This window comes from Petaurus breviceps, unplaced genomic scaffold, assembly GCF_028583685.1.
Source record: "Petaurus breviceps papuanus isolate PSGF00001 unplaced genomic scaffold, PetGlider_PUasm1.0 174, whole genome shotgun sequence".
NCBI classification, from domain to species: Eukaryota; Metazoa; Chordata; class Mammalia; order Diprotodontia; family Petauridae; genus Petaurus; species Petaurus breviceps.
In genome coordinates this window covers 3,611,428-3,638,673 of record NW_027185761.1, presented here as the reverse complement: position 1 = coordinate 3,638,673, position 27,246 = coordinate 3,611,428, and the positions used below count along the sequence as shown (strand labels likewise).

The 27,246-nt window shown below is 37.5% G+C and overlaps 1 protein-coding gene and 1 long non-coding RNA gene across 14 annotated transcripts in view; one reads left to right on the top strand and one right to left on the bottom strand.

Moving 5' to 3' along the window:
- Positions 1 to 27,246, top strand: part of COBL (cordon-bleu WH2 repeat protein) — a 371,034-nt gene that overhangs the window by 171,148 nt on the left and 172,640 nt on the right. The window contains exon 1 of one of the 13 annotated variants that reach the window (XM_069083721.1): positions 9,034 to 9,315. The exons of 11 other annotated variants lie outside the window; for them this stretch is intronic. Coding sequence is in view for 1 of the 2 variants with exons in the window: in XM_069083722.1 (XP_068939823.1) it covers positions 9,304 to 9,315 (12 nt within the window). In the remaining variant the exon portion in view is untranslated. Of the gene's footprint in view, positions 1 to 9,033; positions 9,316 to 27,246 lie in introns of those variants that run through there. One more of the 13 variants, XM_069083722.1, reaches the window with a different exon arrangement.
- LOC138157933 (uncharacterized) lies at positions 1,038 to 26,251 on the bottom strand. Its single transcript, XR_011167507.1, has 2 exons — positions 20,744 to 26,251; positions 1,038 to 1,477 (listed from the first exon to the last, which is right to left on the bottom strand). It is a non-coding gene; the product is annotated as an uncharacterized lncRNA (long non-coding RNA).

Below are 27,246 nucleotides of genomic sequence, written 5' to 3'. Positions count from 1 at the left end.
GTATTTTTATTCCACTTCAAGACATATCCCACCATAGCAGCTTTGTAAGTGCTAGAGGCCTCTGGTGTTGTTCCAAGTGAGACTGGCTTAACCTTAGACAGTGTGTCGATTGATTGCTTAGGGACATATGTGAGGAACTGAGTGCTCCAGGGAAATCCTTCTAAAATAGAATGCTGCAGTTTTAAGAGTTGTGAGCAAAGTTATGGAAAAATAAGCTGTCAAGAAAGTCCCACTTGAAATATTCCCCTGCTAGCCTGAATGCCAGACTCATCCCAGAACCTATATACATTTCACCATTTGCAAAAGCTAGCTATTTGTGCCCCAAAAGGCTTAGCAAGGCAGAGCTGGAGCTGTGGGCTGCTCCTACCACAGGGTGTCAGTGTCTACACAAGCACAGCTAATCCATCTGAAACCTGATAGTCATACCCAGGAAGAGCTAAAATTAGCTCTGTTTATTTTGGGGGTCCTGATGTTTTCATAAATCAAGGTCAAGAAAACATATCCCAAGTGCTGAACCACATGTGTCTCTAATGTGGGGCTTGTTTATGTCATAAATCAATTTGGGCGAAAGATATTTAAAAAGTACAGCCACACTCGTTTTGAACTTAGATTTTTCTAACTCCAGTCAAAGTCTTATCATATAGAAGGCTCCTATCAAGCTGGTGGGGTGTGGGGGGAAATCTAATGGGATGAAAAAATGTCCTGTGTTTCTTTTCACACCTGTGTTGAGTCATTAAAGTAGTTTTTCATGTTGTCTGCTTTTCTGATTGCAAGTCTGGAGACCATCAGCAAGTAGGGTATAAAAATGATGCCGGGATTATTCACAGGAGCCGAGGCTTATAGTGGGAAAATCACATGGCTGTAGGCATGACTGATGGTGTAGAATGTTATGTTTGGGTCCCCAGCGCCCAGCACATAGTAGATGCTTCATGCTGTAGATATTTGTGGAGTTTTTCATAATGCCAACACTTTGGCCTATGAGTACCCGCTGAACAAAGGCTACACTTTGTTCAGGGAGAAGAAAAACAAATGTAAGCTTTTAATCATACATTCTGAAATGTATTGGGCGGATACTCCTAGATCAAAATATTCATTTCTCTCTGATTCTTTTGCTCTTCAAGCATATGAGACACATGGAAATTTTCTTTAATATTTCTTTAAAGACAAAAAAAAACCTACCCCTCTTCTGATTTGACCAACAGACATGGTAAAGTTGTACTATGGAGAGCTAGAGCTGAAAGGGACTTGGACATACATCAAGTTTAAACCCCTCATTTTATTGACTGGGAATCTGAGGTCATGAAGCAGAATGACTTGTTGAGGGTCTTAGACACACTTAGTGATGGAGGAGTGAAGACTTCAGCCTGGTCGCTCTTCTTTCCAGGCTGCTATTGCACGTCTGGTGAAATGGATAGCTCGGAGCCAGAGTGTTCAGACAAACAGCCCTCTACCTTTGCCCAGGTGGTTGAATGTAATTCTGGAATATAAAAGTAGGTAAAAAGCCTTAGGTGAGGAGATGCAAACTTAGGGCCCCTGACAAAAATCTTGTTGTTGTGCCTTTATTGTCTAAAAGGTCCCCCCAGCTGGGTCCCAGATCAGTACACCTTGGAATAAGAGTATCCCCAAATGCCCCAGGTCTGCCACACAACTTCCTTGCTGGCAACAGTGCTGGTGGGTGGGTGGGTGCCATGGCAATGTGAGGGATTAACTCACACCTCCTCGGCTCTGCTGGCATCCTGGCCCACAACATCTAGATTCCCAATTTTGGCTCCTTTCTTCCCTCTTCCTTTCAACGCAAATACAATAAGAGCCTGTGATTCTATGAGGTTGAATGGTTCCCTTGCCAAGTGGGTCTGTCTCAATGCAGATCTCAGTGAAACTCATCTGTGACTTAGTCATTAAGATCTGGAGAATTGCCTGAGGCTTTTAGAAACTAAGTAACATGCAGATTCCTTCACAATCATTCCTGGTCTTCTTGCTGCCCTTCATATTCACTCCTGACCCTCCTGGTCTCCTGTCTTCATGCATCTGGTGTTCTACCTCTACCACCATCCCCATGCCCAGGATTCATGCTTTCTTCCCTCCTGCCTCTTAGAAGAAGCCTTAATTTCCTTCAAAGCTCAGCTCAGATAACAATTTTTGACCACATGAGACCTTTACCAATGGCCTCAGATATGGTTCTTCATCTAAAAAATAACCATGTAATAATTTTGTATGTAGTAGGCATATACTTAGATGTACACATGGGCTCCCCTGTTATAAGTTCCTTTTAAAGTCAGGGAATATTGAATTTTGTCTTTGTATCCCTTACGACCCGATACATGGGCACTTAACAAATGGTTGTTGATTGAGGCTGGAGTTGGAGTTAGGAAGACCTGAGTTCAAATCCAGCCTCAAACACTTACTAGTTACGTGATCCTGGGTAATACACTTAGCCTCTGACAACCTCAGTCTCTTCATCTATGAAATGGGGATGATAATAATAGAACCTACCTCACAGAGTCATTGTGAATATTAAATGGCATATTTGTAAAGTGCTTATTACAATGCTTGACATATAGCAGATGCTTGGGGTCAGCTAGGTGGCGCAGTGAGTAAAGTGCTGGCCCCGGAGTCAAGAGGACTTGAGTTCGGATCCAGCCTCAGACACTTAATACACACACACACACACACACACACACACACACACACAACCTAGCTGTGTGACCTTGGGCAAGTTACTTAACCCCAATTGCCCTCCAAAATGCAAAAAAAAAAAGACATATAGCAGATGCTTAATGATTGTTTCCTTCTCCCTCTCAAATCCCTCTTTCCCCATTGATTGATTGACTTCCCCAGGGCCACATAATAAGTAAAAGCCAGAGGCAGGATTTGAACCAAGATTCCCTTCCTTTAAGCCCTGTAGTGTTTTATCCACTATTCTAAACTGCCACTATATCTTTCAAATTGAGCTAGAAATGTGGTAATTTATACTATTATGTATGAAATTACTCATCAGCACTAATTATATGTCATGTAATTGCACTAAATGTGATGCAGATTTTTTTTTAAGTAGAAAATTCAAACCTAAGAATCATGTTTAGGCATTGTATGTTGATTTTAAGGTTCAGAAATGGAATATGTGACTGATCTACAGCAGCAGGGGAGATGGGAGTGAGATTCCAAGATAAGTATGAGCCAGATGTTATCCGGATACTTATTTATCATGAGTAGGATGAAAAGGAAGTAACTCATATGCATTAACATTTGCCTGTAGTGTGTTACCGTGGACAGGAGATAATGGAGAATGGAGAGAATGATCGTTTCCTTAAGAGACGGACAGTACTCTAAAATCCTGATCACATTTTTATTACAAGTATATTTGGTACTAATGTGTGTATCTTATTGAAACAAGGTATACCTTCTTAACCCTTCAGTGGTAGCCAAATGCTATGTACCCAGGGATTGATTGTGATGTCTAGAAAGCTACTTATCTGTGTATTGGGTAGGGCAGGGATAGAGAGGAGATCATTTTGATAAGGTTTAGTCTTCTTTAATTTCTGTATTCTATGTGTTAGAAAGAGGAACCCCTGTACATCTTTTGGCACTAGTTCCATTCTCTCTAGCAACTCTTAAGGCCAGGCTTAGCTTGGTGCTCTGAGATCATAGACCAAAAGATCTTGGAAACAGTTCAGAAAATCTGAGGAATTTCTTGAAACTAAGGATCTCTTTCCCAATTGAGATCCAGGAACTCACCCCAGTAGACAATACCCATGGGAAAACAATCCCTTTTCCATGGCCTTTACCTGTTCTAACAGAAGCTGCATTTGTCCTTGCAGCTATAGGGACTTAAATTTGTATCCCAATTGTCTTTATGTTTCAATGAACTTTGCAGACCCGAAATTCATTAAAAAAAAGCTAGGAGACAAAGTCATTTAGAGGCTTGGCATAGCTTCTTTTCTTAAGCTACAGTAGAAGCATTGTGATATAGTGGGAAGAACTTTGAATTTAGAGTCAAAGGTCCTGGGTTTAAATCTTGACTTTCTTGCTTATTATTGAACAAGGCATTTCCACTCTCTGACCTTCAGTTTCCTCATCTGTAAAATGAGAATTGAACTAAACCTCTGAGGTTTCTTCCAACCCCAGATCTTAAGATTTTATTTAAATGCACATATATGTACAATTTTATGTTTACATTTAATAAAGCAACTTTAATATATTCATTTCTTCTATAGACACATTCCCACGGTCCCGAGTCTCCCTTTTTCTTTGTGAAATAGTGTCCAAACCATTCAATAATTTTTGAGCAGATGCTACAGCTTCCTTAATGAAATTTCCCATTATTCTAATTCTCTTAGGAACACAGGAATTACAAATGATAATTAGCTATTTCCTAGTGGCCACAAAGCATGTGGATATCAGGTCCTTGGGATTTCTATTTATGACCTTGCCGTTGACTCAGAGATGTTCTGTATGGGATTCATACTTTAGTCAGTGGGTGTACTAAAGTTACAAGCCTAGGAATCAGTGGTTCCTAAATTAAACAGTTAACCTCTTTGTTAAGGATGAAGATTGCCTATTCTCTGTCTTCCATTTCCTAATATGAGAATACCTTGCTAATTTTGTTGAGTTCAGGTCACGAGTTGCAGATGAAAAGCATCCTCAGATACTGAAAGAACTGGCACGTGTGGTCTTTGAGAGAAACTCAAGAGATCTGAAAGATGTTCTGCAGAATTGCAGACATGTGGTGTCCTGATTTAAAATAGTAAAGAGAAAGGAGACTATAGACCAAAGGCGGCCAGCAAGCTTGTCTTTGATTCCTGGCAAAATTCTAGAATGTAATCATCCCTTTTCCTATGACATGATTTCCAGACCCTCACATTCCTGGCTAACTGTCTTAAAGGAATTTCATACTGGGCCTACCTTTCCAGTGAGTAAGCATTTGTTAAGTGTTTGCCGTGTATCAGGCATTGTGCTAAACTGGGATTGAAAATACAAGTAAAAAAGAAACACTGTCCCTGCTCTCAAGGAGTTTATATGCTATGGGGGAAGCAACACATAATCCAGATCTGGAGAGATCTTCCAAGATGAAAATGTTTCTGGTTTATGATGAAGTACAGAGTGGTGGGAAATGAATATTTCTTACTTTGAATTGGTAATAATAATAACAGCTCACATAAATAATGCATTAAGGTTTGCAAGGTGCTTTATGTAAATAATTTATTTTGATTTTCACACCTGTCCTCTAAAATATGTCCTATTATAAACACTCCCCCCCACCCATTTTACGTCTGAGGAAACTGAGAATCAGAGATGCTAGGAGTGTTGCCCAGCATCACAGACCTAGTAAGTGCTAGAGGTAGGAGAGAACACTAGGCTTCTTCCTATGATGGTTTCTCCTCTTAGTTACACTGGAAAGAATACATCTCTTCACCCCATGACCAGATTGTCCAACTTATAAGTAGGTAGGATCTCCTTAGATAACAAAAGGATGGAACAGAGGGTCATAAACTTGGGGAGAGAGATATACCAGCCTTGTGACTCTATGGACCTAAGAATATGAAATCATAGATACTAATCTAGAAGGGACCTCAGAGATCATATACTCCAACTCCTAAATTTTAACAAATGAAGAATCTAAGGCTTATAGAGGTAAATGACTTGCACAGGGTCACACTGGTATTAAGTGGCAGACCCAGAACTTGACTCCACCTCCCTATCCATTGTACCACACAGTCTCCATATAGAATCACACTGAATACAGGAGTGTTGATGCTGGTCAGTGTCTTGGTAAGTCAAATCTGAATGTTCATGTATTTGAGGTTTGGTGTAATGTAATGCTTATTTAGAAGAGTGTGATTTTATGTAATGGACATCTAGGAAAAATGGAAGAGACAGTTGAGAGAGGAGGGCCTCGCTTTGCCTGGTTTTTCATAAAATCAGAACTACTTGAATGCAAATGAGCAAAGATGAAAGACAGAAACACTAAAAATAGGTATAGCTATGTATGAGGAGTGTTTTAAAACTCCTAACCCTAATTAGTATACCTAACTTTATGTTTTGTGTTCTGATAACTTCATAAAGTGAAAAAGCCTATTTAAGTTACAACATCTGTTAAATGTGTGTCCTTTCATGAGGGCTTCAAGAAAGGTGAAAAGAACTTCCCTACACCTAGAAGCTGTGAGTTATCCCTTTGTCATACATGCTCTTCAAACTTGAGCCTGTTTTCCCTTGGACTTTGTATATATTTGTGGGAGAATGTGTCCTCAAACATTTGGCAGATGTGTGGGGGGTAAAAAGTTTTATAATGACTCCTCTTACCATAGCTCCTTATTTTAATACCCCAAGCTAAAAGCTAATTAACTCTGACTAGCAAATTGATATCAACTAGATAATTAATGGGAACATACCAGTGGAGGCTCATGGTTAACTTGCTCGACTGTCCCATCTCCTAAGGGCTATCCCTAAGATCCCAAGGGGGAGAAATAGTTGAGTTCTCTTGGAATCCAACCCACTATTTTAAGAGAGAACTGGGAAATAATCCCAGAGAGGGCACTACACTGCTTTACAAGTCATCCAAAATGAAACAAAGATAAGGGAAGAGAAGAAATTTAAAAAAGAAAAAGAAAAGATAGAGAAACAAAATCTCTCACTCTATAATAAACAATTATAAATATTATCAAAATAAGTATGTTGGTATTTTTAAATTAGGATTGGCCTACCTTGGATCAACCTGACCTAGTCTTTGGTGTACAGTGGTTTGCAGTGCCCCTAGGAAAATAGATTCCAAAGCTAAAATTTATTATAAGATTAAACCAAACTTTCACAGTCCACAGAAACACAGAACAGATTCTCTGTGTGTCCTCAATCAAGTCAGACTTCTGAACCCTGAGGGCCCCTGGGCTTTATCTGCCTCTTAAAAATGTGCCCGACTCCCACATTAATCCCAGGGTAGAACTTCCACTCCTGAGATGATAGGAGCTCATTAGGTGGTACCACTGTAATTATCTCAATTTACAAATTGTGAGAGTTTTAAAGAAAATGTAATTTGTTCAGTGTTACCCAGTTATTAAATGGGCCTTGAGCTCAGGTTCCCCTGGTCCCAAATCCTTTCTTTACAGTTGTGTGCATCTGCATCTAACATGGATTCTGAGTCTCTCAGAATCTCTTCAGGGCTCTAGAGGAAAGGTGCATTTAGGGGACTAGACCTGTGATTATATTCATTTAGGCAAATTCCAAATAAGGAAACTCTTTTTACCAATGTGGATGAGGATCTTCTCTGGAATTTAGAGTCTTTAGAGAATTGCCTGTTGTTACTCAAAGGTTCACTTTATTTCAAAGGTGAATCATCAAGGTTGGAGCTTTACCCAGTTGGTCCTGTTGCCTGGAAAGGTGACTTCTTGCCCTAAACCTGTAGATCCATTTGGAGTTCCTAATGCTTTTTACTTCAGAAGATATGGGGATTCCAGTGGTCCAGGAGCTCTAACTCCATGTTGTATCTTCCAAAGAGAGATGGAGTGTAGTGAGAGAGGAAATTTGGTTGTCAGAGAAGATTCTAAAAGTTACCCATATTTTCTTATTTGCCTTGATATTTTAATATTAGCAGACCACATTTTTAAACCTATGTAATGTGTGGTAAATAGAATGATAAATTTGAAATCAGAAGACTCCACATTCCGAATCCTGGCTCTGCCACTTGTTACTTTGTGACCAGAGGTAAGTCATTTAAATTTCTGAATCTCAGTTTTTCCTTCTGTAGAATGACAGGGTTGGATTAGAACTTCCTTCAAATTATAAATCATCTAAACTTATTATTTTTCTTTACTTATGTGCCTCACTGTGCCTCATTGCTTTTCAAGTATTTGAAAAACATAATTTTAAAAAATGTACACATGCATATGTCATAAATGCAGTGTCCCAGAAGTCTTAGTGCAGTTTAAAGCTTTTAAAAGTTAGATCTAGTGTTCTTTTCACTACCTATGAGACCTTTGGGACACCTTGGCTATAACAAAATTAGTATGTGCAAGTGTGTGTGTATATACATGCATGCATGAACTGATGTTCTACCACACATGTACACACAGAAGACACTCAAGATTATCTTTGAGCCTAGGAGTAGGAGCAGAACCACTTTTTGGTATGTGTTTGGATGAATTGGTTACATTTAAAAAAAAATTTGAGTAAGACATTAAGGTAGAAGGCAAGCAGAGACTAAAGGTGCAGTTTGGAGTGGGAATGCCTGGCAAATTAATCAATCTCAACACTCATTAACTCTAAGAGCTACTGGCATCTTCCCAAAGGGCCAAGAGTTCCCAACTCATTCTGCTACATTCATCATCTCATTGACTCAGATGACTCAGTTTCTAAAAACTGAAAATTCAAGTCTACAGACTTTGCAGACTCTTAATAAATCCTGCCTGTAGCTGCTGTTGGCTGTATGGCAAAGTCAGAGTTCAGTATGCATCTAAACGGGCAAGTCCTCCGTCAAATCCAAATGACTGGGCTGTCTTCCAGCTCAAACGAGAGGTGATGATCGGGACCAGAGGTTAGGACCAAGATCTGGAAGCACCCCTTGCCCCAAAGCAATGTGTTTGGAAAGTACCAGCAGAGTATTTATTCTTAGTTTACTCCTTAGCTTAATAAAGAGTACATCTAGCTCCCAACATTGTATTAGTTATATCTCTTGGATATGCAACTCATGATGATCTTTTAAATATATAGATACACACACATAGGCATTTATACACACATACATGTATGTAGTATAACTATCCAGTGCCCAGTATCTGACACATAGGTGATTTATAATTTTTTTTTACTGTCTATGTCAGAGATTAGTAAATACCTTAAAAATACCTTAAAACACCTAAAAAAAATTCCGTTCCATCCTCCCAACTTTCTATACCCCCAAGCTGAGTTGAAATGAAACACAAAAAGTTTGTGGACAAATACAAAAAGCAGCAACCACCTCCACCTACCCACCTGGTTTAAAACAGGATTGATAATGGAACTGTTTTGTAACCCTAACCATAGTGACTTCAGATGCTGTACCACATACCTGTAATTAGACAGAGAGAATGAACTCTGGTATGCAATGAAGCCTCACAATTAGAATGTGTGATGCTGCTTGACTGGTAGGACTTGGTGATGAACACTGTAGTGAAGGTGTCTCAGGCTTTTAGTTCTTTTTTGAAAGAGATACTGAAACTGACTTGAAACAGAAGATGTTTTGAAGTGCTTTCATTAGATTTAAGATTTGAACAGTGGATTAGGAACATTCTCTATTCCAAAGGAATTTTGGAGGGTGGAAAAACTGGACAGAGCATGGAAAGAAAGGTGAGAGTATTGTTTTGCCTTAATAATTTGCGCCTTGAATCTCATAGTTGTATCATAGCTTGTTGGTTGATATTTACTTGCAGGATTTTGTTGTGTTTGGGTGGGGAGGGATTTAATATTATGCAAGAACAGAGAGATCAGTGATATTATACCCTAAAAGTTGCCAGTAGATAATAGCTATTTATCCTCAATTCAACTAACTATTAGGACTAAGAAGATTTTACTCCAACTGAAAGAGGTCTATAAATGCAGATTGCAGTAAAAAAAAAAAAGAGGGGGGTGTAATTTACATTAAAGTAATAACTTTTAACATTAAAAAAATTGTTTCCATTGATGCTTAAATTTTCCTAATCTCACTCCATAGAAATCATGCAAATTGTCGCCTTCAGGATGCTAATGTTTGATTTTTAAAAAATCAAATAAATGATTGTATTTTCCTTGGTGGTAGTGTGAGTTCTGCTTCATGGAATGAATTATGAGGGAACTTGGGAATTTGATATCTTTTGTGTGCATTCTAGGCAGCTCTGTGAGTAGTAAAGATTGAATGTCACAAAATATGCAGTAGTAATCTGAATTATAGCTCTACCTAGTCAAGTTTTATAACAACATGGGCATCCCTCAAACATGTATTTTCCCCTTCCTTCCTCCCACCCCCACTCCCTGCATCCATTTCCTGTTTATTCTTCTATTGATGGGGAAAGTTGCAAAAGAAAATAATAATTCCAGAATCCTAGTCCTATCTAATAATGGTAAATGGAGTCTAACACCCATATGTGATTTAAGGGCTAGTTTTAATCATATATACATTGGGGTCTGATTATCTTTTAGGAATGAATCTATGTGTTCCCATATTTCACAGAGGTGGTACATTGGATAGAGTCTTGAACCTGAAATAAGGAAAACCTGACTTCAAACCCAGACTCAGACACTTAATCTCTGTGACTTCAGACAAGTTATTTAACCTCTGTCAGCCCATTTCCTCATCTATAAAATGGGGATAATAATAGCACACACCTCTCAAGGTTATTGTAAGGATCAAATGAGAATATTTGTAAAGTGCTTAAAATGTGTAAAAAAGGTAATATGTAAAAAGCTTAAAAGGCTATATAAATGCTAGCTATTATTATTATTATTACATCTTACCCATTATATGACATTGGGAAGGGGTCATTTCTACCCCCTTTTTGTTCAAGGTAGTTGAGGCTTTAATAGAAAAAAAAGAGCTGCTAACATTTCTTTTGGGAATGTAAGCTCCTTTAAAGCAAGGACTGTTTTGATATTTTTTTTTCTCATTTCCCCAGTACCTAGCAAAGTGCTGAGCCTATAATCGGTGTTTAATAAGTGCTTGTTGAATTGGATTGAGTTGAACCTCATTTCAGTGTCTTTTCATTGGCTATAGCTTGGCTCCATCATGGGATTGAAAGATGGAATAACAAATCCAAGGATTTGGATCTTTGGATGACTGGGCAGGTGGACTGAGATATGTGAAAGCACATGTGTTAAGTACTGTATATTTTACTGTGAAGGGAAGTACCTTTCAGTTGAGAATGCAGGTTTTATTCTTCTGGAGAGGTGCAGACAAGTGAAGTAACTTAAGCAGAACAGTAGGAAAAGGAGACAGGATACCTGACTTTGATTGGAAGCTTGCAATTGATCCATTCATGTAAAATATGATTATTATGCACCTTCTATGTGCACTATGCTATACTAATTGTTGGTGGTGGTACAGAGGAAAATATAGCTCAGTCCCTACCTTCAAGGAGTTTACAGACTTGGAAATTAATAGATTGGTTTAATTTAGACATGTCTTGTAAATAGCATTTCTGAGAGGGTGGGAAGGGGATAGGAGAACGTCTGGATTGAAAACAATGTTCTAGGAAGACCATATATTATTGTTACATTTCAAAGGATTAAGCATATAATTTGCCCAACACTTTAAACTTTTTAACACAGTGATTATATAATAGGAGGCAAGAAATATATCATACAAAGATAATAGAATTAAGAGCTAGCCAGGAGCATTAGAGTTTATTTAGTCCCAAACTATCATCACATACTTGGAAAAACTGAGGCTCACAGGTTAAATGACTTACTCAAGGTTATATAAATCAAATAGCAGAGCTGGAATTCAGACTTTAGTCTTTTAACTCAAAATCCATTATCTTTCCACCATAGACATTGTACATGAATCTTGGCATTTTCTTCTTGTAGTATTAGGTGAATTAATTGCTAATGCCATTTTCTGTCCTTGAAATATTGATTCATGCATAGTGATCATTGTAGCCCTGGACAGGTATACTATATATTATATCTGATCACTTCAAACTATAATTAAGCTTCTCAATACCCCTATGTGGCAGAGAGATATTATTATCTCTGTTTTAGAACTGATGAAATAGGGACACAGAGGAGATAAGTGTTTTGCCCAAGGTCACATAACAAGGCGTTAGAGTCAAGTAAGATAGTACAATCTTCTTGGGGCAGCCTTTATGACCTTGTTGAGTCAGATGAAATTTATTCTTGGCCTTCAAATTCAATTATACCCTTGTTCTTGCTTTCCATCCTAGGATGCCTCCACTGGAGCCAATAATAATAGTATAGTCTATATAATACCTTTCATTTAAGGATTTAAAAGCCCTTTATACACAGATAAATACCCTGCTATTCCATTTTCCAAATATGGCATCCATAAGACAAACAGCAAAACATGCAGAGTCATAGAACAGAAGGGGAAAAAAAATCTACCTTATATTCTCCTAGATATTAGCCCAAAACTGTCCATCAACAGGTGTCAACTGAGAAATGTTGTATAGGTGTTTAAGATGAGGACAGAATCAGTGGAGTGAACAGTAAGTAGATAGGAACCAAGGTTACTGGACTATCCCAATTAACCCCTCAGAAAACAAGAGCCTTAGTTCCTGGAGAAAGTGGGTGTGAAGGTACTGCATCCTTGTAACCCACCTCCTCAACCCCCACTATCTGATCTCTAGTTTATTAACCCTAGAGAACTTTTCCCCTCCAGTTTTCTTAAATCCAGTTTGTGACTTAAAGGTTGGAGAACTGAATTATTCTCATTTCACAGAGACATCCTTCCTTAATTCTTTTATTATAGTTCTAACTCTGCCATTAATTAGCTATGTGACAGTGAACTGATCACTTAGTCTCCCTGGCTTTCGGTTTCTTAATCTGTAAATTAAGGAAATGAGACCAAATGATCCCTTGAGTCCTTGTTAGCACCCAAGTCCAAAGACTAGTCTGGATTCTTGGAGTTCATTCTTCCCTTCCTGTACCTACGTCCTATCTAGTCCTCTGCAATAGAAAATATTTATTAATTGAGAGCAACGTGCAAGTTAGTCTTGTAAAAGTTGTAGAGCAATGGATTTGACAAGAGCAAAAGAGAGGGAGAACATACGAGGGGAACTTTTAAAACTATTAATCAGCCATTCCAGCAGCCAAACTTCTCTTTCTTTTTTGTCTGGCAAACGTACAGATGAGAGATACTGTGCAGAGACCGTTTCTGTGCAAACAGAGAAGGTCCTTCAAATGTAAACATTTGAGCAGCTGGCATAGGAGATTAGTGAAGCGGTGGTGGGAGGGGAGCAAAAGTGGATATTGGCGCCAACTAAATTTAACTAATGCTAAGTAAGTACCTTGTTCTAATATGAGGGGTATAGGGTCAGAAAGACTGTATTGACCAGCTAAAAATAATAACAATTGCTCACTTAAGTAAAAAAGTAACTGATTTGACTTTTAATTAACAAGCAGTTAAAACAGTATTCCCTGTTTAAAATCTCTTCTCTCCTTAATCAGGAAAGTTAAGAAGTCTAGTTTGGGCACCCAGGTAGAATATTGGCACCTGTAATGTCTTTCTGGGAACACAGTTTCTATGGTTGGCTTGTGATACAAATATTTCAATAAGATGTTTCACTTATGTCCGGTCTCCTCAGGTAATTTATGACAATGGTCCCTTGCCACACTATTTTAAATTTATTTTTCCACTGCCTCATGAAGGTTGTATCTTTTAGGGGAAAAGCAATGCAAATGAAGGGATGTAGCCTAACTTTATGGGAAATTCGTGGCATCGGGTGTGCCATCACTGACTGCAGAGCAGGGGGGCAGGCCTGTGCTTTCCAGAGTAAGGTTTTATTAGATTGTGAACTTATTGAGGGCAGGGAATGTCTTCTGCCCTTCTTGGTATCTACAGCACTTAGGCACAGAGCCCAGAGCATATCAAGTGCTTACTTAATGGTCATAGAGTGACTGAGATGGCAGAAATCTTGTGAGGTTCTTCTGCTTGCATGCCATGGGTTATGAGTTGGTGAGGTAGGAATGACGGATAAGCAAAATCCCATCACTTCCACTAGAAAACAGTTCAAAGGACACGTCTTATAGGGTCATGGGCAGCTAGGTGGCTCAGTGGATAGAGCACTGAACCTGTAGTCTAAAAGACCCAATTTCAAACCCAGCCTCAGATGCTTAATACATGTGTGATTCTGGGCAAGTCACTTACTTTCTACTTACCTCAATTTCCTCATCTGTAAAATGGGAATATTAATAACACCTACCTCCCAGGGATGTTTTGAGGATCATCTGAGATACTTGTAAAGTAAAGTACCTAGTACACAGTAGGTACTATATAAATGCTGTCTATTATTTATGATTGTTGTTGTTGCAGTCATCATAGGATTTAGAACCGGAAAGAATATAATGCGTAGAGATCATCAAATCTAGGAATTCTTAACATGGGGTCCATGGATTTGTTTTTTAAAAATATCTTGATATCCCTATTTCAGTCTGTTTGGTTTCCTTTATAACCTTATATATTTTAGTTTCATGCTTTTAAAAATATTACTATGAGGCCTCACTAAACTGGCAGAGGAATCCATGCCACAAAAATGGGTAAGAATCCAACCCCCTGAGGAAATATAAAGGTCCTGAGAAGTTAAAGGGCCCACCCAAGATCTTCTAGCCAGTGAAGTGGCAGAGTCTGAATTTGAAGCCAAGTCTTGTGACTCTAGATACAATGTTGTTTCTGCTATGAGACACTTCTTTACTTTAGTGAGCCCTTAGAACAGTCTCCTTGTATGGGAAGAGAGAATGTTTTGGGTAGTAATTTTGATGCAGCTTATAAAATGAGTTTGTCTTCATCCTGGAACAGTTATACTTTAAGGTGAGACTGAGCTTCAAGGACCAAGTGCTCTACTCTTTGTGTTCTTATATACTTTGTGCGTGTGTGTGTGTGCGTGTGTGTGTGTGTGTGTGTGTGTTTCCTAGTAATAACTAAAATACATTTTCAGCCTCTCCTAAGGTTTGGTTGAATGGTTTTTCTCTTTTGTTGAAAGAAAGTGAAGAAAGCCCTCAACAATTCTGGGCTGACCAGAAGTGGATGAGTTGCAACTTGTATTGTTGGACACAATACCCACATCATTGACATCGAAGATCCACATTAGTGTATTTAAAGTTTGAATGCTATTTTTAAAAAGCAAATTCTTTTTGGAGGGGCCTTCTGGAATCGTAGTGGGAGCTAGCTTGGTGTGTTAGAATTGACTCCACTGATTTTTTTCCTGTGCTTGGCCAAATTGAAGCCTCTTACGCTGCCTGTGTAGATGAGTTGGTAAAATGAGTGCTAGATGGCCATCTTGAGTAGGTAGATAAGTAGCCAGCTGATCAACACTATCCAATGAATATTGATTAATGGATTAGTAGCAAATGAAGAGGGAAATCTTTACTCCTGGAGCAGGGACTTTATCTTTGACTTTGTCCTGTTCAATGGTTTTAATCACAGACATGGATAAAGATATAGAAAGCAAGTTTTATCACATTTACACATGATGTAGATTTGAGGAGGATTGCTGAAAATCCAAATTCAAATCTGTCTCAACAAACTGTAGTAGCTGTGTTATGGCTTCACCACACTGGAAGGGAACATCAGAAGTCTAAGCAGTCCCTGAGCAAGGAATCCCTTTTATAATCTAACCAGAAGGTAGTAATTTTACTTTTGCTTAAAGACTCCCATTGAGGGTTGTTAGTTTTTGTTTTTTTTAATACTATGTGCTGGGCACTATGCTAAGCACTTTTTTTTTTTACAATATTTTTAATATTTTATTTTTCCCAATTACATGTAAAAACAATTTTGATCATTCACATTTTTTAATTTTGAGTTTCAAATTTTCTCCCTGTCCTCACTGGTCCCTGAGACAGTAAGCAATTTAATATAGGTTATACATATGTAAGCATGCAAAACACATCTATGTATTAGTCATGTTGGAATCACTGTTTTGTAAGACAGTCCATTCCATCTGTATCTATTTTATTAGAAAGATATTCTTTTACATTAAGCCTAAAATTTCCTATTGGCATCCATCCACATTACTTGTGATCCTACCATATGAGGCCAAGCAGAGCAGTCCAAACCTAATTCTGTGTGAGAGCCCTAATTGAAAATAGTGTCTCCTGACCTTCCCCCAAGTCTTCCCTTCTTCAGCTGAAACATCCCCACTTCCTGCAAATAGTCCTTGTATTACATGAATTTGAGACCTATTCCCCCCTGGTTGTCATCTCCAGAATACTTTCCAGTTTAAATTAGATCATTTCCTTCTTTGACGTGACAACCAAAACTGAATCCAGCACTCTAGGTAAGGTCTGACCAGGGTAGATTACAGCAGAGTTCTTACTTTTCTAGTTGTAAAAAAACCATACTTTTCTTAATTCAAACTAATGTTGCATTAAGCTTTTTTATTTGTTTCTAGTCTATCACACTATCAACTCATTGAATGTGCAGTTTACCTAAACCCCTAGCTATTTTTTGAAACAAACTGCTATCTAGACAGGTCTCCCATCTCCTATTTTTGAGGTTGATTTTTCAACTCACATCTAAGTCTCTATGTTTAGCCCTATTAAGTTATATGTTTTTATATTTTCCCCACTATTCTGTCTACACTTGGAATTTCTTTATGAATCCTGAGCCTTTTACAAAGTGTTTTAGCTAGCCATCTTGGCTTTGCGTCATCTGCAAATTAGATAAGCCTGTCTTTATTACTTTTTTGAAGTTATTGATAAAAAAAACCCCACTAAGTAGCATAGGGCCCAGCAGGGGTCTATAATGTACTCTTCTGGAGTCTGCCCTTCCAGTCAACATTGAGCAATTAATGAATTTAGTCACTAAAATAGCTCTGAATCAGTCAGATCATTCTATTGTCTTGCCCCCATCTCTTCATCTTTCCACAAGATCATAAGACACTTTGAATGTTTTGCTAAAATGTAGGCTGACTATATCTCTGGCAATCCCCTGATCCTGTTTAGTAACCCTGTCAACAAATTAAATGAGGTTAGTCCGGCATGACCTGTTTTTGATGAAGCCATGCTGGCTCTTTGTGACTGTAGGAGGAGGAACGTGTCAGTTTTGATTATTCTCTTCCAGTAGGACATATTGTTGATTTCTAACAGCTCAACATGATATAAATGTTTTAAAATAAACTTACCGAGTTTAACAAGTGCCTCTCTAATGTAGATTTTTGAATCATATATACTGTTGGCCTATTAGCCTGGATCAGAAATACAGGTGGATACCTAAGACTTGACTGTTGAACAACTATTTGCAGCAGGTATGCTGGGTGTTGGACTTCCCTGCTGGCCAATTAGGAAAAGGGGAAATACCCACACCATGGCATGTGGCTAAGAAACAGTGTGGGCATGCCTTTTGCCCCTTGGGAGAGAGACTCCGAGAAATCCATTTTTAGACAGGGCCATTATTGCTCAGTTAATAAATATTTGTTAAATGCCTGCTATGCGCCGGGCAGTGTGCTTAGCCCCGGAGATACAGAAAAAGGCAAAAAAAACCAGTGCCTGCCCTCAAGGATCTCACAACCGAACATAAATTTGTTTTGTTTGATTATATTTATTTGTTACAAAGAAACTCTTGGGTGGAGGGTGATGAAGGAAAGGAAATTGGACAGGGATAGTGATATCAGAAAGAAAGAAAAGAAAAACAGAAGTTTCAGTGTGATCAAAGGAAATAGAGAGAGGAAAGTAGAAGTTAGTTCAGAAGGGAACATAGACAAAGCAGGGCAATATTAGCACCATTTAAAAAAATGTAATATACACATTGAAAAACAAGGTGTACATAATAGAGATTCATAATTTTATTTACAATCCTCTCCTTTTTATATATTAAAATGTTCATATTTATGGATTATTCATAATAAAAACAATTTTTTTTAAGGAAACAGGATATGGAAGAAACCTGGTTCTCAGTTCAGTGTTTGCAAAACAATCAATCTCCTTTGTCCAGCACAGAGTAACTGTGAAACTAAGGGGTGGGAAGGAATTGCCAATCGATGAGGAAACAATGATTCTGTGTAAAAATGTCAATGTGGAGTCTTCAAGCAACTTCTCTTCCTAATTATAACCTCCTGGGGCAAGATAAAAAAGTTGCCTCAGACATGAAAGCATTGGGCATATTTTGGAAATTAGTCCACCAACAAGTTTTTATTAAGTGTTTACTGTGTGCCAAGCTTGCATGTAAAGATAGAAATGGATCAGTCCCTGCCTTCAGGGTGCTTATATTCTGTCAAGGGAGACAACATGTACATAAAGAAGTATAAATAAATTAAAGGTGATTTAAGGAGGAAGGCGCAAGTAACCAGGGGGAAGCAGGTAAGACTTCATGATATAGACAGAAGGTAAAATACACGTAAGTTGTGGAGAGCTAAATAACACTCATGGAGGAAGACGAAGGAGACAGAAACAGCCTATCCAAATTTTCCTGGTCAGAGACAAACAGATCAACTTTTAGAAAATACTATGTCATAGTCCAGGAAGAGGTAACAGAGTCAGTGAGGAAGGGTGTGCACAGAAATAGCACACTTTTCACCAAGAACCAACAGGGCACAGACAGGAAAAAACCTGATTCTTCAGGAGGTCAAAAAGATTGGGTATTGTTTGAGACTGGGGAAAGAAAAATTAGTGCATGGGAAAGATTCCTCTGAGAGTAAGAAGAGGAAGAAAATTAAGGTGACAACTGTAGGAAATCCTCAGAATTCAAGCATGGATGAATTGGTTTTTATTTGAAGAATAAGAATAAAAAATTTTGTTTTTGTAGATTTGCCTATCTGCAGCACTAATGATCACACACCTTATTTCATGGGAGCATTGGAATGACTGAGTTAGGAAATATGCTTCTAAGTCACTGAGTATCTCAAAGAAGAATAATATTTGGGAGAAGAATATTTCACCTTCTCTCTCTATGTGGAGGCTCTCTACAAGTCAGGAGCATCTGGGTTCTAGTTCCCCCTGTGACAAATCGTAGCTGTGTGACCTGGGGCAATTCATTTTCACTTTTTAGTGCCTTTCTAAGACTAAAAGATGCAAGAAAAAGTGAATATATCCATTGATTCGAGAAAGTTCTTCAGTGAGACAACCTTAAACTAATGAATGTCATTTGGGAAGAAAGGAAAGGAGAAAAAGAGGGAGAGGGGAGTAAGAGAGGGAGGGAGATAAAGAAACAAGAAAGAAAAAAAAGCAATCTTAGGCAGGGATGGAATTTTAAAAGATGTTCGAATGTAAGAGTGAGGGCAGAGGCCGTTCGATTTTTGCATTTCTGTCGCCACTTCCCCACAGTTCCTGGCATGTTGTTGTTCAGTCATTCATTCCTGTCTGATTTTTCGTGACCCTGTGGCCCATGGCACATCAGTGCTGTTTACGGGGTTTTCTGGGCAAAGGTCCTGGAATGGTTTGCTATTTCCTTCTCCAGTAGATTAATGCAAACAAAGCTAGTAAGGATCTGAGGCTGGATTTGAACTCTGGCCCTCCTGACTCCAGGCCTAGTGCTTAATCCACAGAAGCCTGTAGCTGCTTCTTCCTGGATTATTGATTAAGCAAGTAGAGATTTAGAGAGATATAGTTAACTGCAAAAAGGAAAACATGAGATGTGATTTCAGTTAGTTGTGCTATTCTTGAAGAACAGTGAGTAGTTGTGCTGTCTGGAGACTAGAATATGTTTAAGGTAGTACTGAAAGACAAGACTGACTGCAAAGACAGCCTGGGACCACATTGAATGTATTGATTAGGGAGTTTCCTTCCATTGGCAGTGTTGAGTCAATGAAGGCTTTTTAACAAAGACCTGGTATAATGGCATAGTAGAATGCAGCCTAGATGTGGCATCAGGAGTTCTAACTTTGAATCTTTGCTAAACTTCATATTCCTCATTTGTAAAAATGGCATAATGTTAATCACATGACCTAAGTCAAGGGCTGTTTTGAGGAAAGTGCTTTTTTGTAAACCTTAATTCCCTATACACATGTAAGTAGTTACTTTTGGAACCTTTGTTCAAAAAGGTAAAAATTAGGCTTGCTACAATTATTGCTGTTTCTCAGCATTATGTATTTTCTACCAGTAATGTAATGATAGGCCATCAGAGCTCATTATGTTCTACCTCCTTATTTTTCAGATAAAATCGGGAGAAAGGAAGTGTTCCTCCCTTTAAATATGTCTTGAATGCTTCATTCATAATTCCTACTGCTTGATATATTCATGGTTCAAATCCCAGGTATTTCATTTAATTAGGTGGCATTGGGCAAGTCGCTTTGATTTTCTGGACCTTGGTTTTTCTCACATGTCAAATGAATGGAATGGATTAGGTGGCTTTAAGGGCCCTTCCAATTCTGACCATCCTCTGACTCATCCCATGTATTCCTGGTGGGGAAATTTGAATATGATTCACCATTTCTGTTAGTGACCCAACTCAAACCACTTGCCAAGCACAAAATTATGCATTGATCACATGTGCACCCAAAATTTATGGGGAAGCATCACATGGAAAGTTGTTTAGCCCATATTCTCAGGTTATGATCAGTGGTCTAGAACAGCCTCACACAGAATCTTTAATGGATAGTATGTATTTTGATTCTGATGGAGTTGTAAATGTATGGGGATGAACCAGAAAAACAAAGTTACAGAGTCTTGGAAGTGCAATGTTTATGTTGTCAGAAAAGATGGCCAAGCATCTGCTAGCATGGTATGTGGGTTTCTTTTTAAGGATATTAAGTGTGTTGGTATGCTTTAAAATAACAACAAAGATGTTCCCAGGTCATGTGATGATCAAGATACCAGGCTAACCATTTTCTCTGACCCCCACTGACTCTCTAAAAACAACCACCACCACCAAAAAGAAATTAAGTACCTGATATAGAACAGCTGATTCCTCACAACAAGAAAGTAAGTTCCACTTTAAGGTAAAAATCTGATGAGTGAACACTAAAGATCATTAATTCTTAATGCTCCGACTTCAGTAACTCCTCAAAGCAGCTTCTGTGCTTCTAGCAGGAATACACAAACTGTTAATCTACATTATCCTCTGCCCACTTGCACCCACAAGACACACTGATTATGTCCAGCCACAAAAGGAGAGAGAGGAAGAAAAGTGATGTACCTTCTTTTGAGGGCAGTTCCTAGGTTAGGGTTTCCCAGGGCTGTAGAGACTGTCTAGAACGTCGTTCCCCCACCCTGCAGAAAACAGCAGACAATGATTTAACCCAGACAGGGATTTAAGCCAGAGTAAGAACTCCAGCAGGGGCCCACAAGAATGATTGTACCTGAAGGAAAAGGAAATGGAGCTCGTATAGGGCCAGTCCTGTTCCTTCCCCCAGAAACTACTTAGGGCAGAGACCATGGCCAGTAAAATGCAAATCCCACAACACAGCAGGAGGCTGGGACAACTTTGCAGTCCAACCCCAAGGGTGTTATCAAAGGAATAGTGGGGATTTTTTTTAAGTGACAGGAGAATATTAAGGAAAAAAAGACTGGAGCACCAAAGATTTCAAGAGGAAGAAAATCCAATTAAAGACCAAAAAGAGAAGTGTGTGTATAAATCTTCAAAGAGAGTACACAACTCTGCTAATAAATATTACAAGACAACAGAAAGCAAACCAATTCTTCATGAAACCCAGAAATACTAATTTGGAGAGAAAGCTGGCAGAGGAGAAGCGAAAGGCAATGAGGATGAAAGAGTATACGACAGCTATACAAGCCAAAACCACTGACCTCAAAAGATGCACAAATACAATGTAAGAATTATAGATCTACCAGAAAGACATGACAGATCAAACTATAACCTAGGAAGCAGCACAAGAAAATTGCTCAGAAGTTCAGAAACAAAGCACCAATCAAAAGAATCTACCAGATAAAACCCTATGCTTTAAGTTTAATAATTAATAACATACAGCAAATTGCCCAGAAGAAAGTCCTCCAAATATAAAGGAATGAAATTTCAAATAAGGTAAGATTTTTCTATCGATAAGAAACCACAGAAAGGAATGAAACTTCAAATAAAGTAAAACTTTTCTGTTGATAAGAAGCCACAGAGAGGATTGAAATGATATATCCTGAAAAGTAAAAGAGCTCAAGATACATCCTAAAATGATATACACCATGAACTTGAAACCAGTCACCAATAAAAAAAGATGAAGTGTCAACCAAAGACTTTTGAGGTGTCCCTACCCTCCACAAAACAAAACACACAACATAGATTTAACAGAACACAATGGCTTGCAAACTCCTTGAATAGAAACATGAGAAAGATAAATGAGTACAATTATCAAGGAAAGAGTAGTAATAAAACAAATTACCCCACATCTGAAATACTTTTTAAAGATAAAGAGACTCATCAATGGGTTAAGAAAAAAAAGTGGAATCATTAAGAGCTGGAAAAAGTATCCAAAGTTACTTCTGGAATCAGAATTTAAAGAAATGACATAAGCGGAGGTAGAGGAACTGACCATCCTAGAGAATCTATGACAGAGGCATAGAATGGATTGGTGCATAAATTGTGAGCAGGAGGTAAAGGATAGAGGGGAATGTGTGATGTCTCCATGTCTCCGTGACTGAAAAACAAAGGGATGATCATTGGTGTGACCTTTCAGCAAGACACATTGCGTAGAGAATGGCAGGGAACTGAAATTGAGGAGACAAAAGGAGGAGGTCTTAACCTAGTGAGGGGAGGACATCCTATTAAAATCCACTTTCATGAGGGAAGAGGTAAGTGGAGGCAGTGGAAGAGAAGTTTAATTTGGGGGAACTTGGTATACTAGGAGACTGCCTTATATGAGAGAGCATTAGGTATCTATGGACATGTGTCAGGAGAAGGGAGGTACTGACTCTTAAGGGTAAGCTAGGTTCTGAGTTGAGATGTCATGGCCAATTGAAAATAGATAGATTATGGGGGAGAGAAAGGAGTAGTACTATGTGGAATTAAATAGGGTAATTTCTACCACAGGACGTTATTTCTACCCATGTTGCTTCTCTCATGAATTGATAACTTCTAAAAGTGAGACACCTGAAAAAATGGAGAATAGAGCAAAACGTTTTAATGTAACACATAGAAATTGAGTAGAAGAGGGAACTCAAATCTGGTGTATCAGAAGCACTAACCCTAAATCAGCAAAGGAAAAAAATAAATGAATATAATTAACACCATTAAAACCTCTAGAGGAAAGGGTTGGCACAAAGGGGGGATGGAAAAGAGAGCCTGTGATAATAGGACTACATCAAAATAATTTAACCAAACTACCCATAGGAATATCATATTGAATGTCAAAGGGAATGGGAAAAAGTATTTTAAAAATGTTATTTTATTTATTTCATTATATATTTCCCAATTACTTTCAAAAATATTTCAGCAGTTTTTTAAAATTTTTAATTCTAAATTCTTTCGCTCCCTTTCCTCCTACTCCCACCTTGAGAAGACAAGCAATTTGATATCAATTATATGTGTGAAGTCATCAGAACCGTCCATATTCGCCATGCTGCAAAAGAAAACAGACAAAAAAGTTGTTGTTGTTTTAAATATGCAATTCAATCTGCATTTGGAATTCATCAGTTCTCGCTGTAGAGATGGAGAGCATTTTTCATCATGAGTCCTTTGGAATTGACTTGGATCATTGTCTTGATCAGAGTAGCTAAGTCTTTCACAGTTGATCATCCTTACAACATTGTTGTTACTGTGTATGTTGTTCTGGTTCTGCTCTTTTTACTTTGCATCAGTTTGTATAAGTCTTTCCAGGTTTTTTCTGAAAGCCCACTGCTCAGTATTTCTTATAGCACAAGAGTATTCCATCACAAACATATACCATAACTTGTTCAGCTATTCTACAGTTGATGAATATATCCTCAATTCCCAATTCTTTGCCACCACAAGAAGAGCTGCTATAAATGTTTTGTATTAATAGGTCATTTCCCCTTTTCTTTGATCACTTTGGAATATGCCGTAGCAGTGGTATTACTAGGTCAAAGGCTATGCATGATTTTATAGCTCTTTGGGCATAGTTCCAAATTGTTCTCCAGAATGGTTGGACTAATTTACAGTTCTACCAACAGTGTATTAGTGTCCTGATTTTTCCACATCCCTTCCAGCTTTGTCATTTTCTTTTTCTGTCATTTCAAACAATCTGATAGGTATAAGTTAGTATCTCCAAGTTGTTTTAATTTACATTTCTTTAATCAGTAGCAATTTAGGGTATTTTTTTCATGTGACTGTTGATAGCTTTGATTTCTTCTCTGCCTACTCATATCCTTTGGCCATTTATTAACTGTTTAGTTATAAGTTTTCCCCTAAGTCCTTTTTTGGGCTGCATTCCATTAGGAAGTTATCTCATTCTTGTCATTATTTTTATGGAAAATATTGATTGTTTCTATGATTTGTTCTGTGAACCACTCATTCTTTAGGATTAGATTACTTAGTTTTCAAATAATTTTTGATCTATGTGTCATGGCCCTTTATTAAATATAATTTTTATTGCATTATGATCTGCAAAGGATACATTTAATATTTCTCCTTTTCTGCATTTGGTTGTAAGGTTTTATGCGCTAATGCATGGTTAATTTTTATGAAAGTGCCACATATAGCTGTGAAAAAGTGAGCTATTCCCATTCAGTTTTCCTCTGTAGTCTACCTTATCTCACTTTTCTAAGATTCTATTCATCTTCTTAACTACTTTCTTTTTTATTTTGTGCTTAGATTTATCTAGCTATGAGAGGGGAAAGTTGAGGTCTCCCCCGTTAGTGTAGTATATTTCTTCCTGTAATTTAATTAACTTTTCCTTTAAGAATTTGCAATTTCACACTCATCTTTGATATTGATCTTCATTGTTTGTAGCTCCTTTTAGCAAGAAGTAGTATTGTTGCTTATCCCTTTTAATTAGATCTATTTTTGCCTTTTATTTATCTGAGATTGTGATTACTACCCCTGCCTTTTTTTTCTTCTGCTTAAACAATAGATTCTGCTCCAACCCCTTATTTTAACTCTTTGTGTATCTCATTTTTTCAAGTGTATTTCTTGTAAGCAACATATTATTGGATTCTGATTTCCGATCTATTCTTCTATCTGCTTCTATATAGACGGTAACACAATAATAATAGCAAACTTTATTGTTTCTCTCTAAGAGCTAAGCAAAGGTAACTGAAAGATAAAAAGAAAAATTAAGACCAAACAACCAGTTAAAGTATTCAAAGATTTATTGCATCTTCTGAATGGGGCAACTAAAGAATATACATACTGCTCATTACCATATGGCATGTGTTTACAAAAATTGGCTATATAGCATAATATAGAGAAATCCTAACTGAATGTCAAAAAGACTAAAATACTAAACATTTTCTTTACAAGTCATAATGCAATAAAAATAATAATTCAGGTAATGTAAGCAAAAGAGACAGACCTAAGTGAAGACTCAATAATGAAATTACAAATAACAAGTCAGTCATAGAACAAATCACAGAAACAATGAATAACTATGTAAAAAACAATGATAATGATGAGGGAACATATCAAAATTTTTTAAATGCATCTAAAGCAATCTTCAAGTCATCCCTCAACATCCCTCAACACTCAATTTATACTAATATGCTACAAAGCATTAGCATAAAAAGATTTTTAAAATTTGATTACAGTTTCTATTTAAAACCAAAAGCTAGCATCAAATGTAATGGGGAAAATACTAGAAGTCCTCCCAGTAAATAAAGGAGTAAAGTAAGGATGCCCTCTTTCCTCAATATTATGTGAAATAGTTCTAAAAAAAAATGCTAGCAAGAACAGTAGGACAGGAGGAAGAAATTAAAGATAGACAAAGAGGAGATAAATTTATCCCTTTTTGATGATGACATGATGAGTAAAGCTGTGGGCTAATAATAGTAGTATAGGTAGCATAGCACCTTATAAAAGCAGTATATAATAAAACGTTGTGCTTCTCTGGAAATCAGTCTGTCCAAGCACACCCAGTACTTCTTGCTTTTAAAGAAAGAGTAAAGTTAGATAACTTTGAGATTATTCAGTGCTCAAGGCTGTGCTATTATAATAAAAATGACACCATTATAAAAATCACAACATCCTCCCAAAAGGATACTTTACCAAGCTAAACAGAAACTAAATAAAATTCATCTGTAGCAACAAGTGATCCAGAATAGTAAGAAAAATATGAAAAACATGTAAGGACAAATAAAACTTTCAGCCTTTGTATTATAATACAAAGTAGCAGTCATCATAGTCATTTGGTAATGGTTAAAAAAAAAAAGGAGAAAATTAATGGAACAAAGTAGACAACAAAGAATCAGAAATAATTGAACTCAACCCAAACCCAATGTTCAGTAAGCCTGAGAACATAAGTTGTTTCCCTATTTCATAAAAACTTCAATCTGGCAAATTATATATCTAGATTTATATATCTTTAAACCAACATCTTACTCCAACTCCATGATTAAATTAAAAATGGACATGTGAACTTATTATTTATCTTTTACAGCTGTAGATAGTGAGTTCATGACAAAAGGGATAATTCTGAAAGATAAAATAGATATTTTTGAATTACCTGAAATATAAAACAATCTTTTGCATAAACAAAATACAAAAAAAAGGGGGCTAAATAACTTCTTATCTATTGTTAGATAGATAACTCAAAAAGAGGAACTGTTGGGGGAAGGGGAATCTTTATGTCACATCTCAGACAAAGATCTAATGTCCAAGACATAAAGAAGGCTAACAAATATAAAGGACATTTGCAAACAATAATGATCAAAGAATTTGAACAAACATTTCTCAGAGAATTATAAATTAGTAATGAGCATGTGAAAAATGCTCAAAATGATTAATAATAAGAGAAATACAAATCTTGAGGTTTCTTCTCAAACCCCACAAATTGTCAAAGATTACAAAGATGGGAATAATACATTTTGGAGAAGCTTAGGAAAATGCATTATTGGGAAAGCCATGAATTGGGACAGATATTCTGGAAAGCAATCTTGAATTAAGTATATACCTAACATGAAAATCTCTGGGTCAAAGGGTATATGCATTTTACTCTCTTCCTTTGTATAATTCCAAAATGCATTCCAAAATGGAAATTATCGGGGCAGCCAGGTAGCACAGTGAGTAAGAGCACCGGCTCCAGTGTCGGGAAGACCTGGGGATCGAATCCGGGCTCCAACACTTAGCACCCACCCAGAAACACCTGGCCGTGTAATCTTGAGCAAGTTACTTAAGCCCAGTTGCTTAGGGGCGGCAATGGCTCAGCGAGTAAGAGCACCGGCTACAGTGTCGGGATGACCTGGATCAAATCTGGGTTCAGATACTCAGCACCACACCCAGAAATAACTGGTCGTGTAACCTTGAGCAAGTTACTTAACCCCGATTGCTTAAAAAATATATATATATATGTATATATATATATAATTATCAATAATTGCATTTTTTGGACAAATATTTGTTCATGTTTTTTGACCATTATCTATTGTGATCAGACATGTATGTGCGCGCACACATTTACTTATGTGTGTACATACATGCACATATGTAAATACCCATATGTATGCAAATATAAATATACACATATATGTGAGTATGTACATTATGAGGGTTGGAGAGCATGTGCTTCTGTGACCTCAATT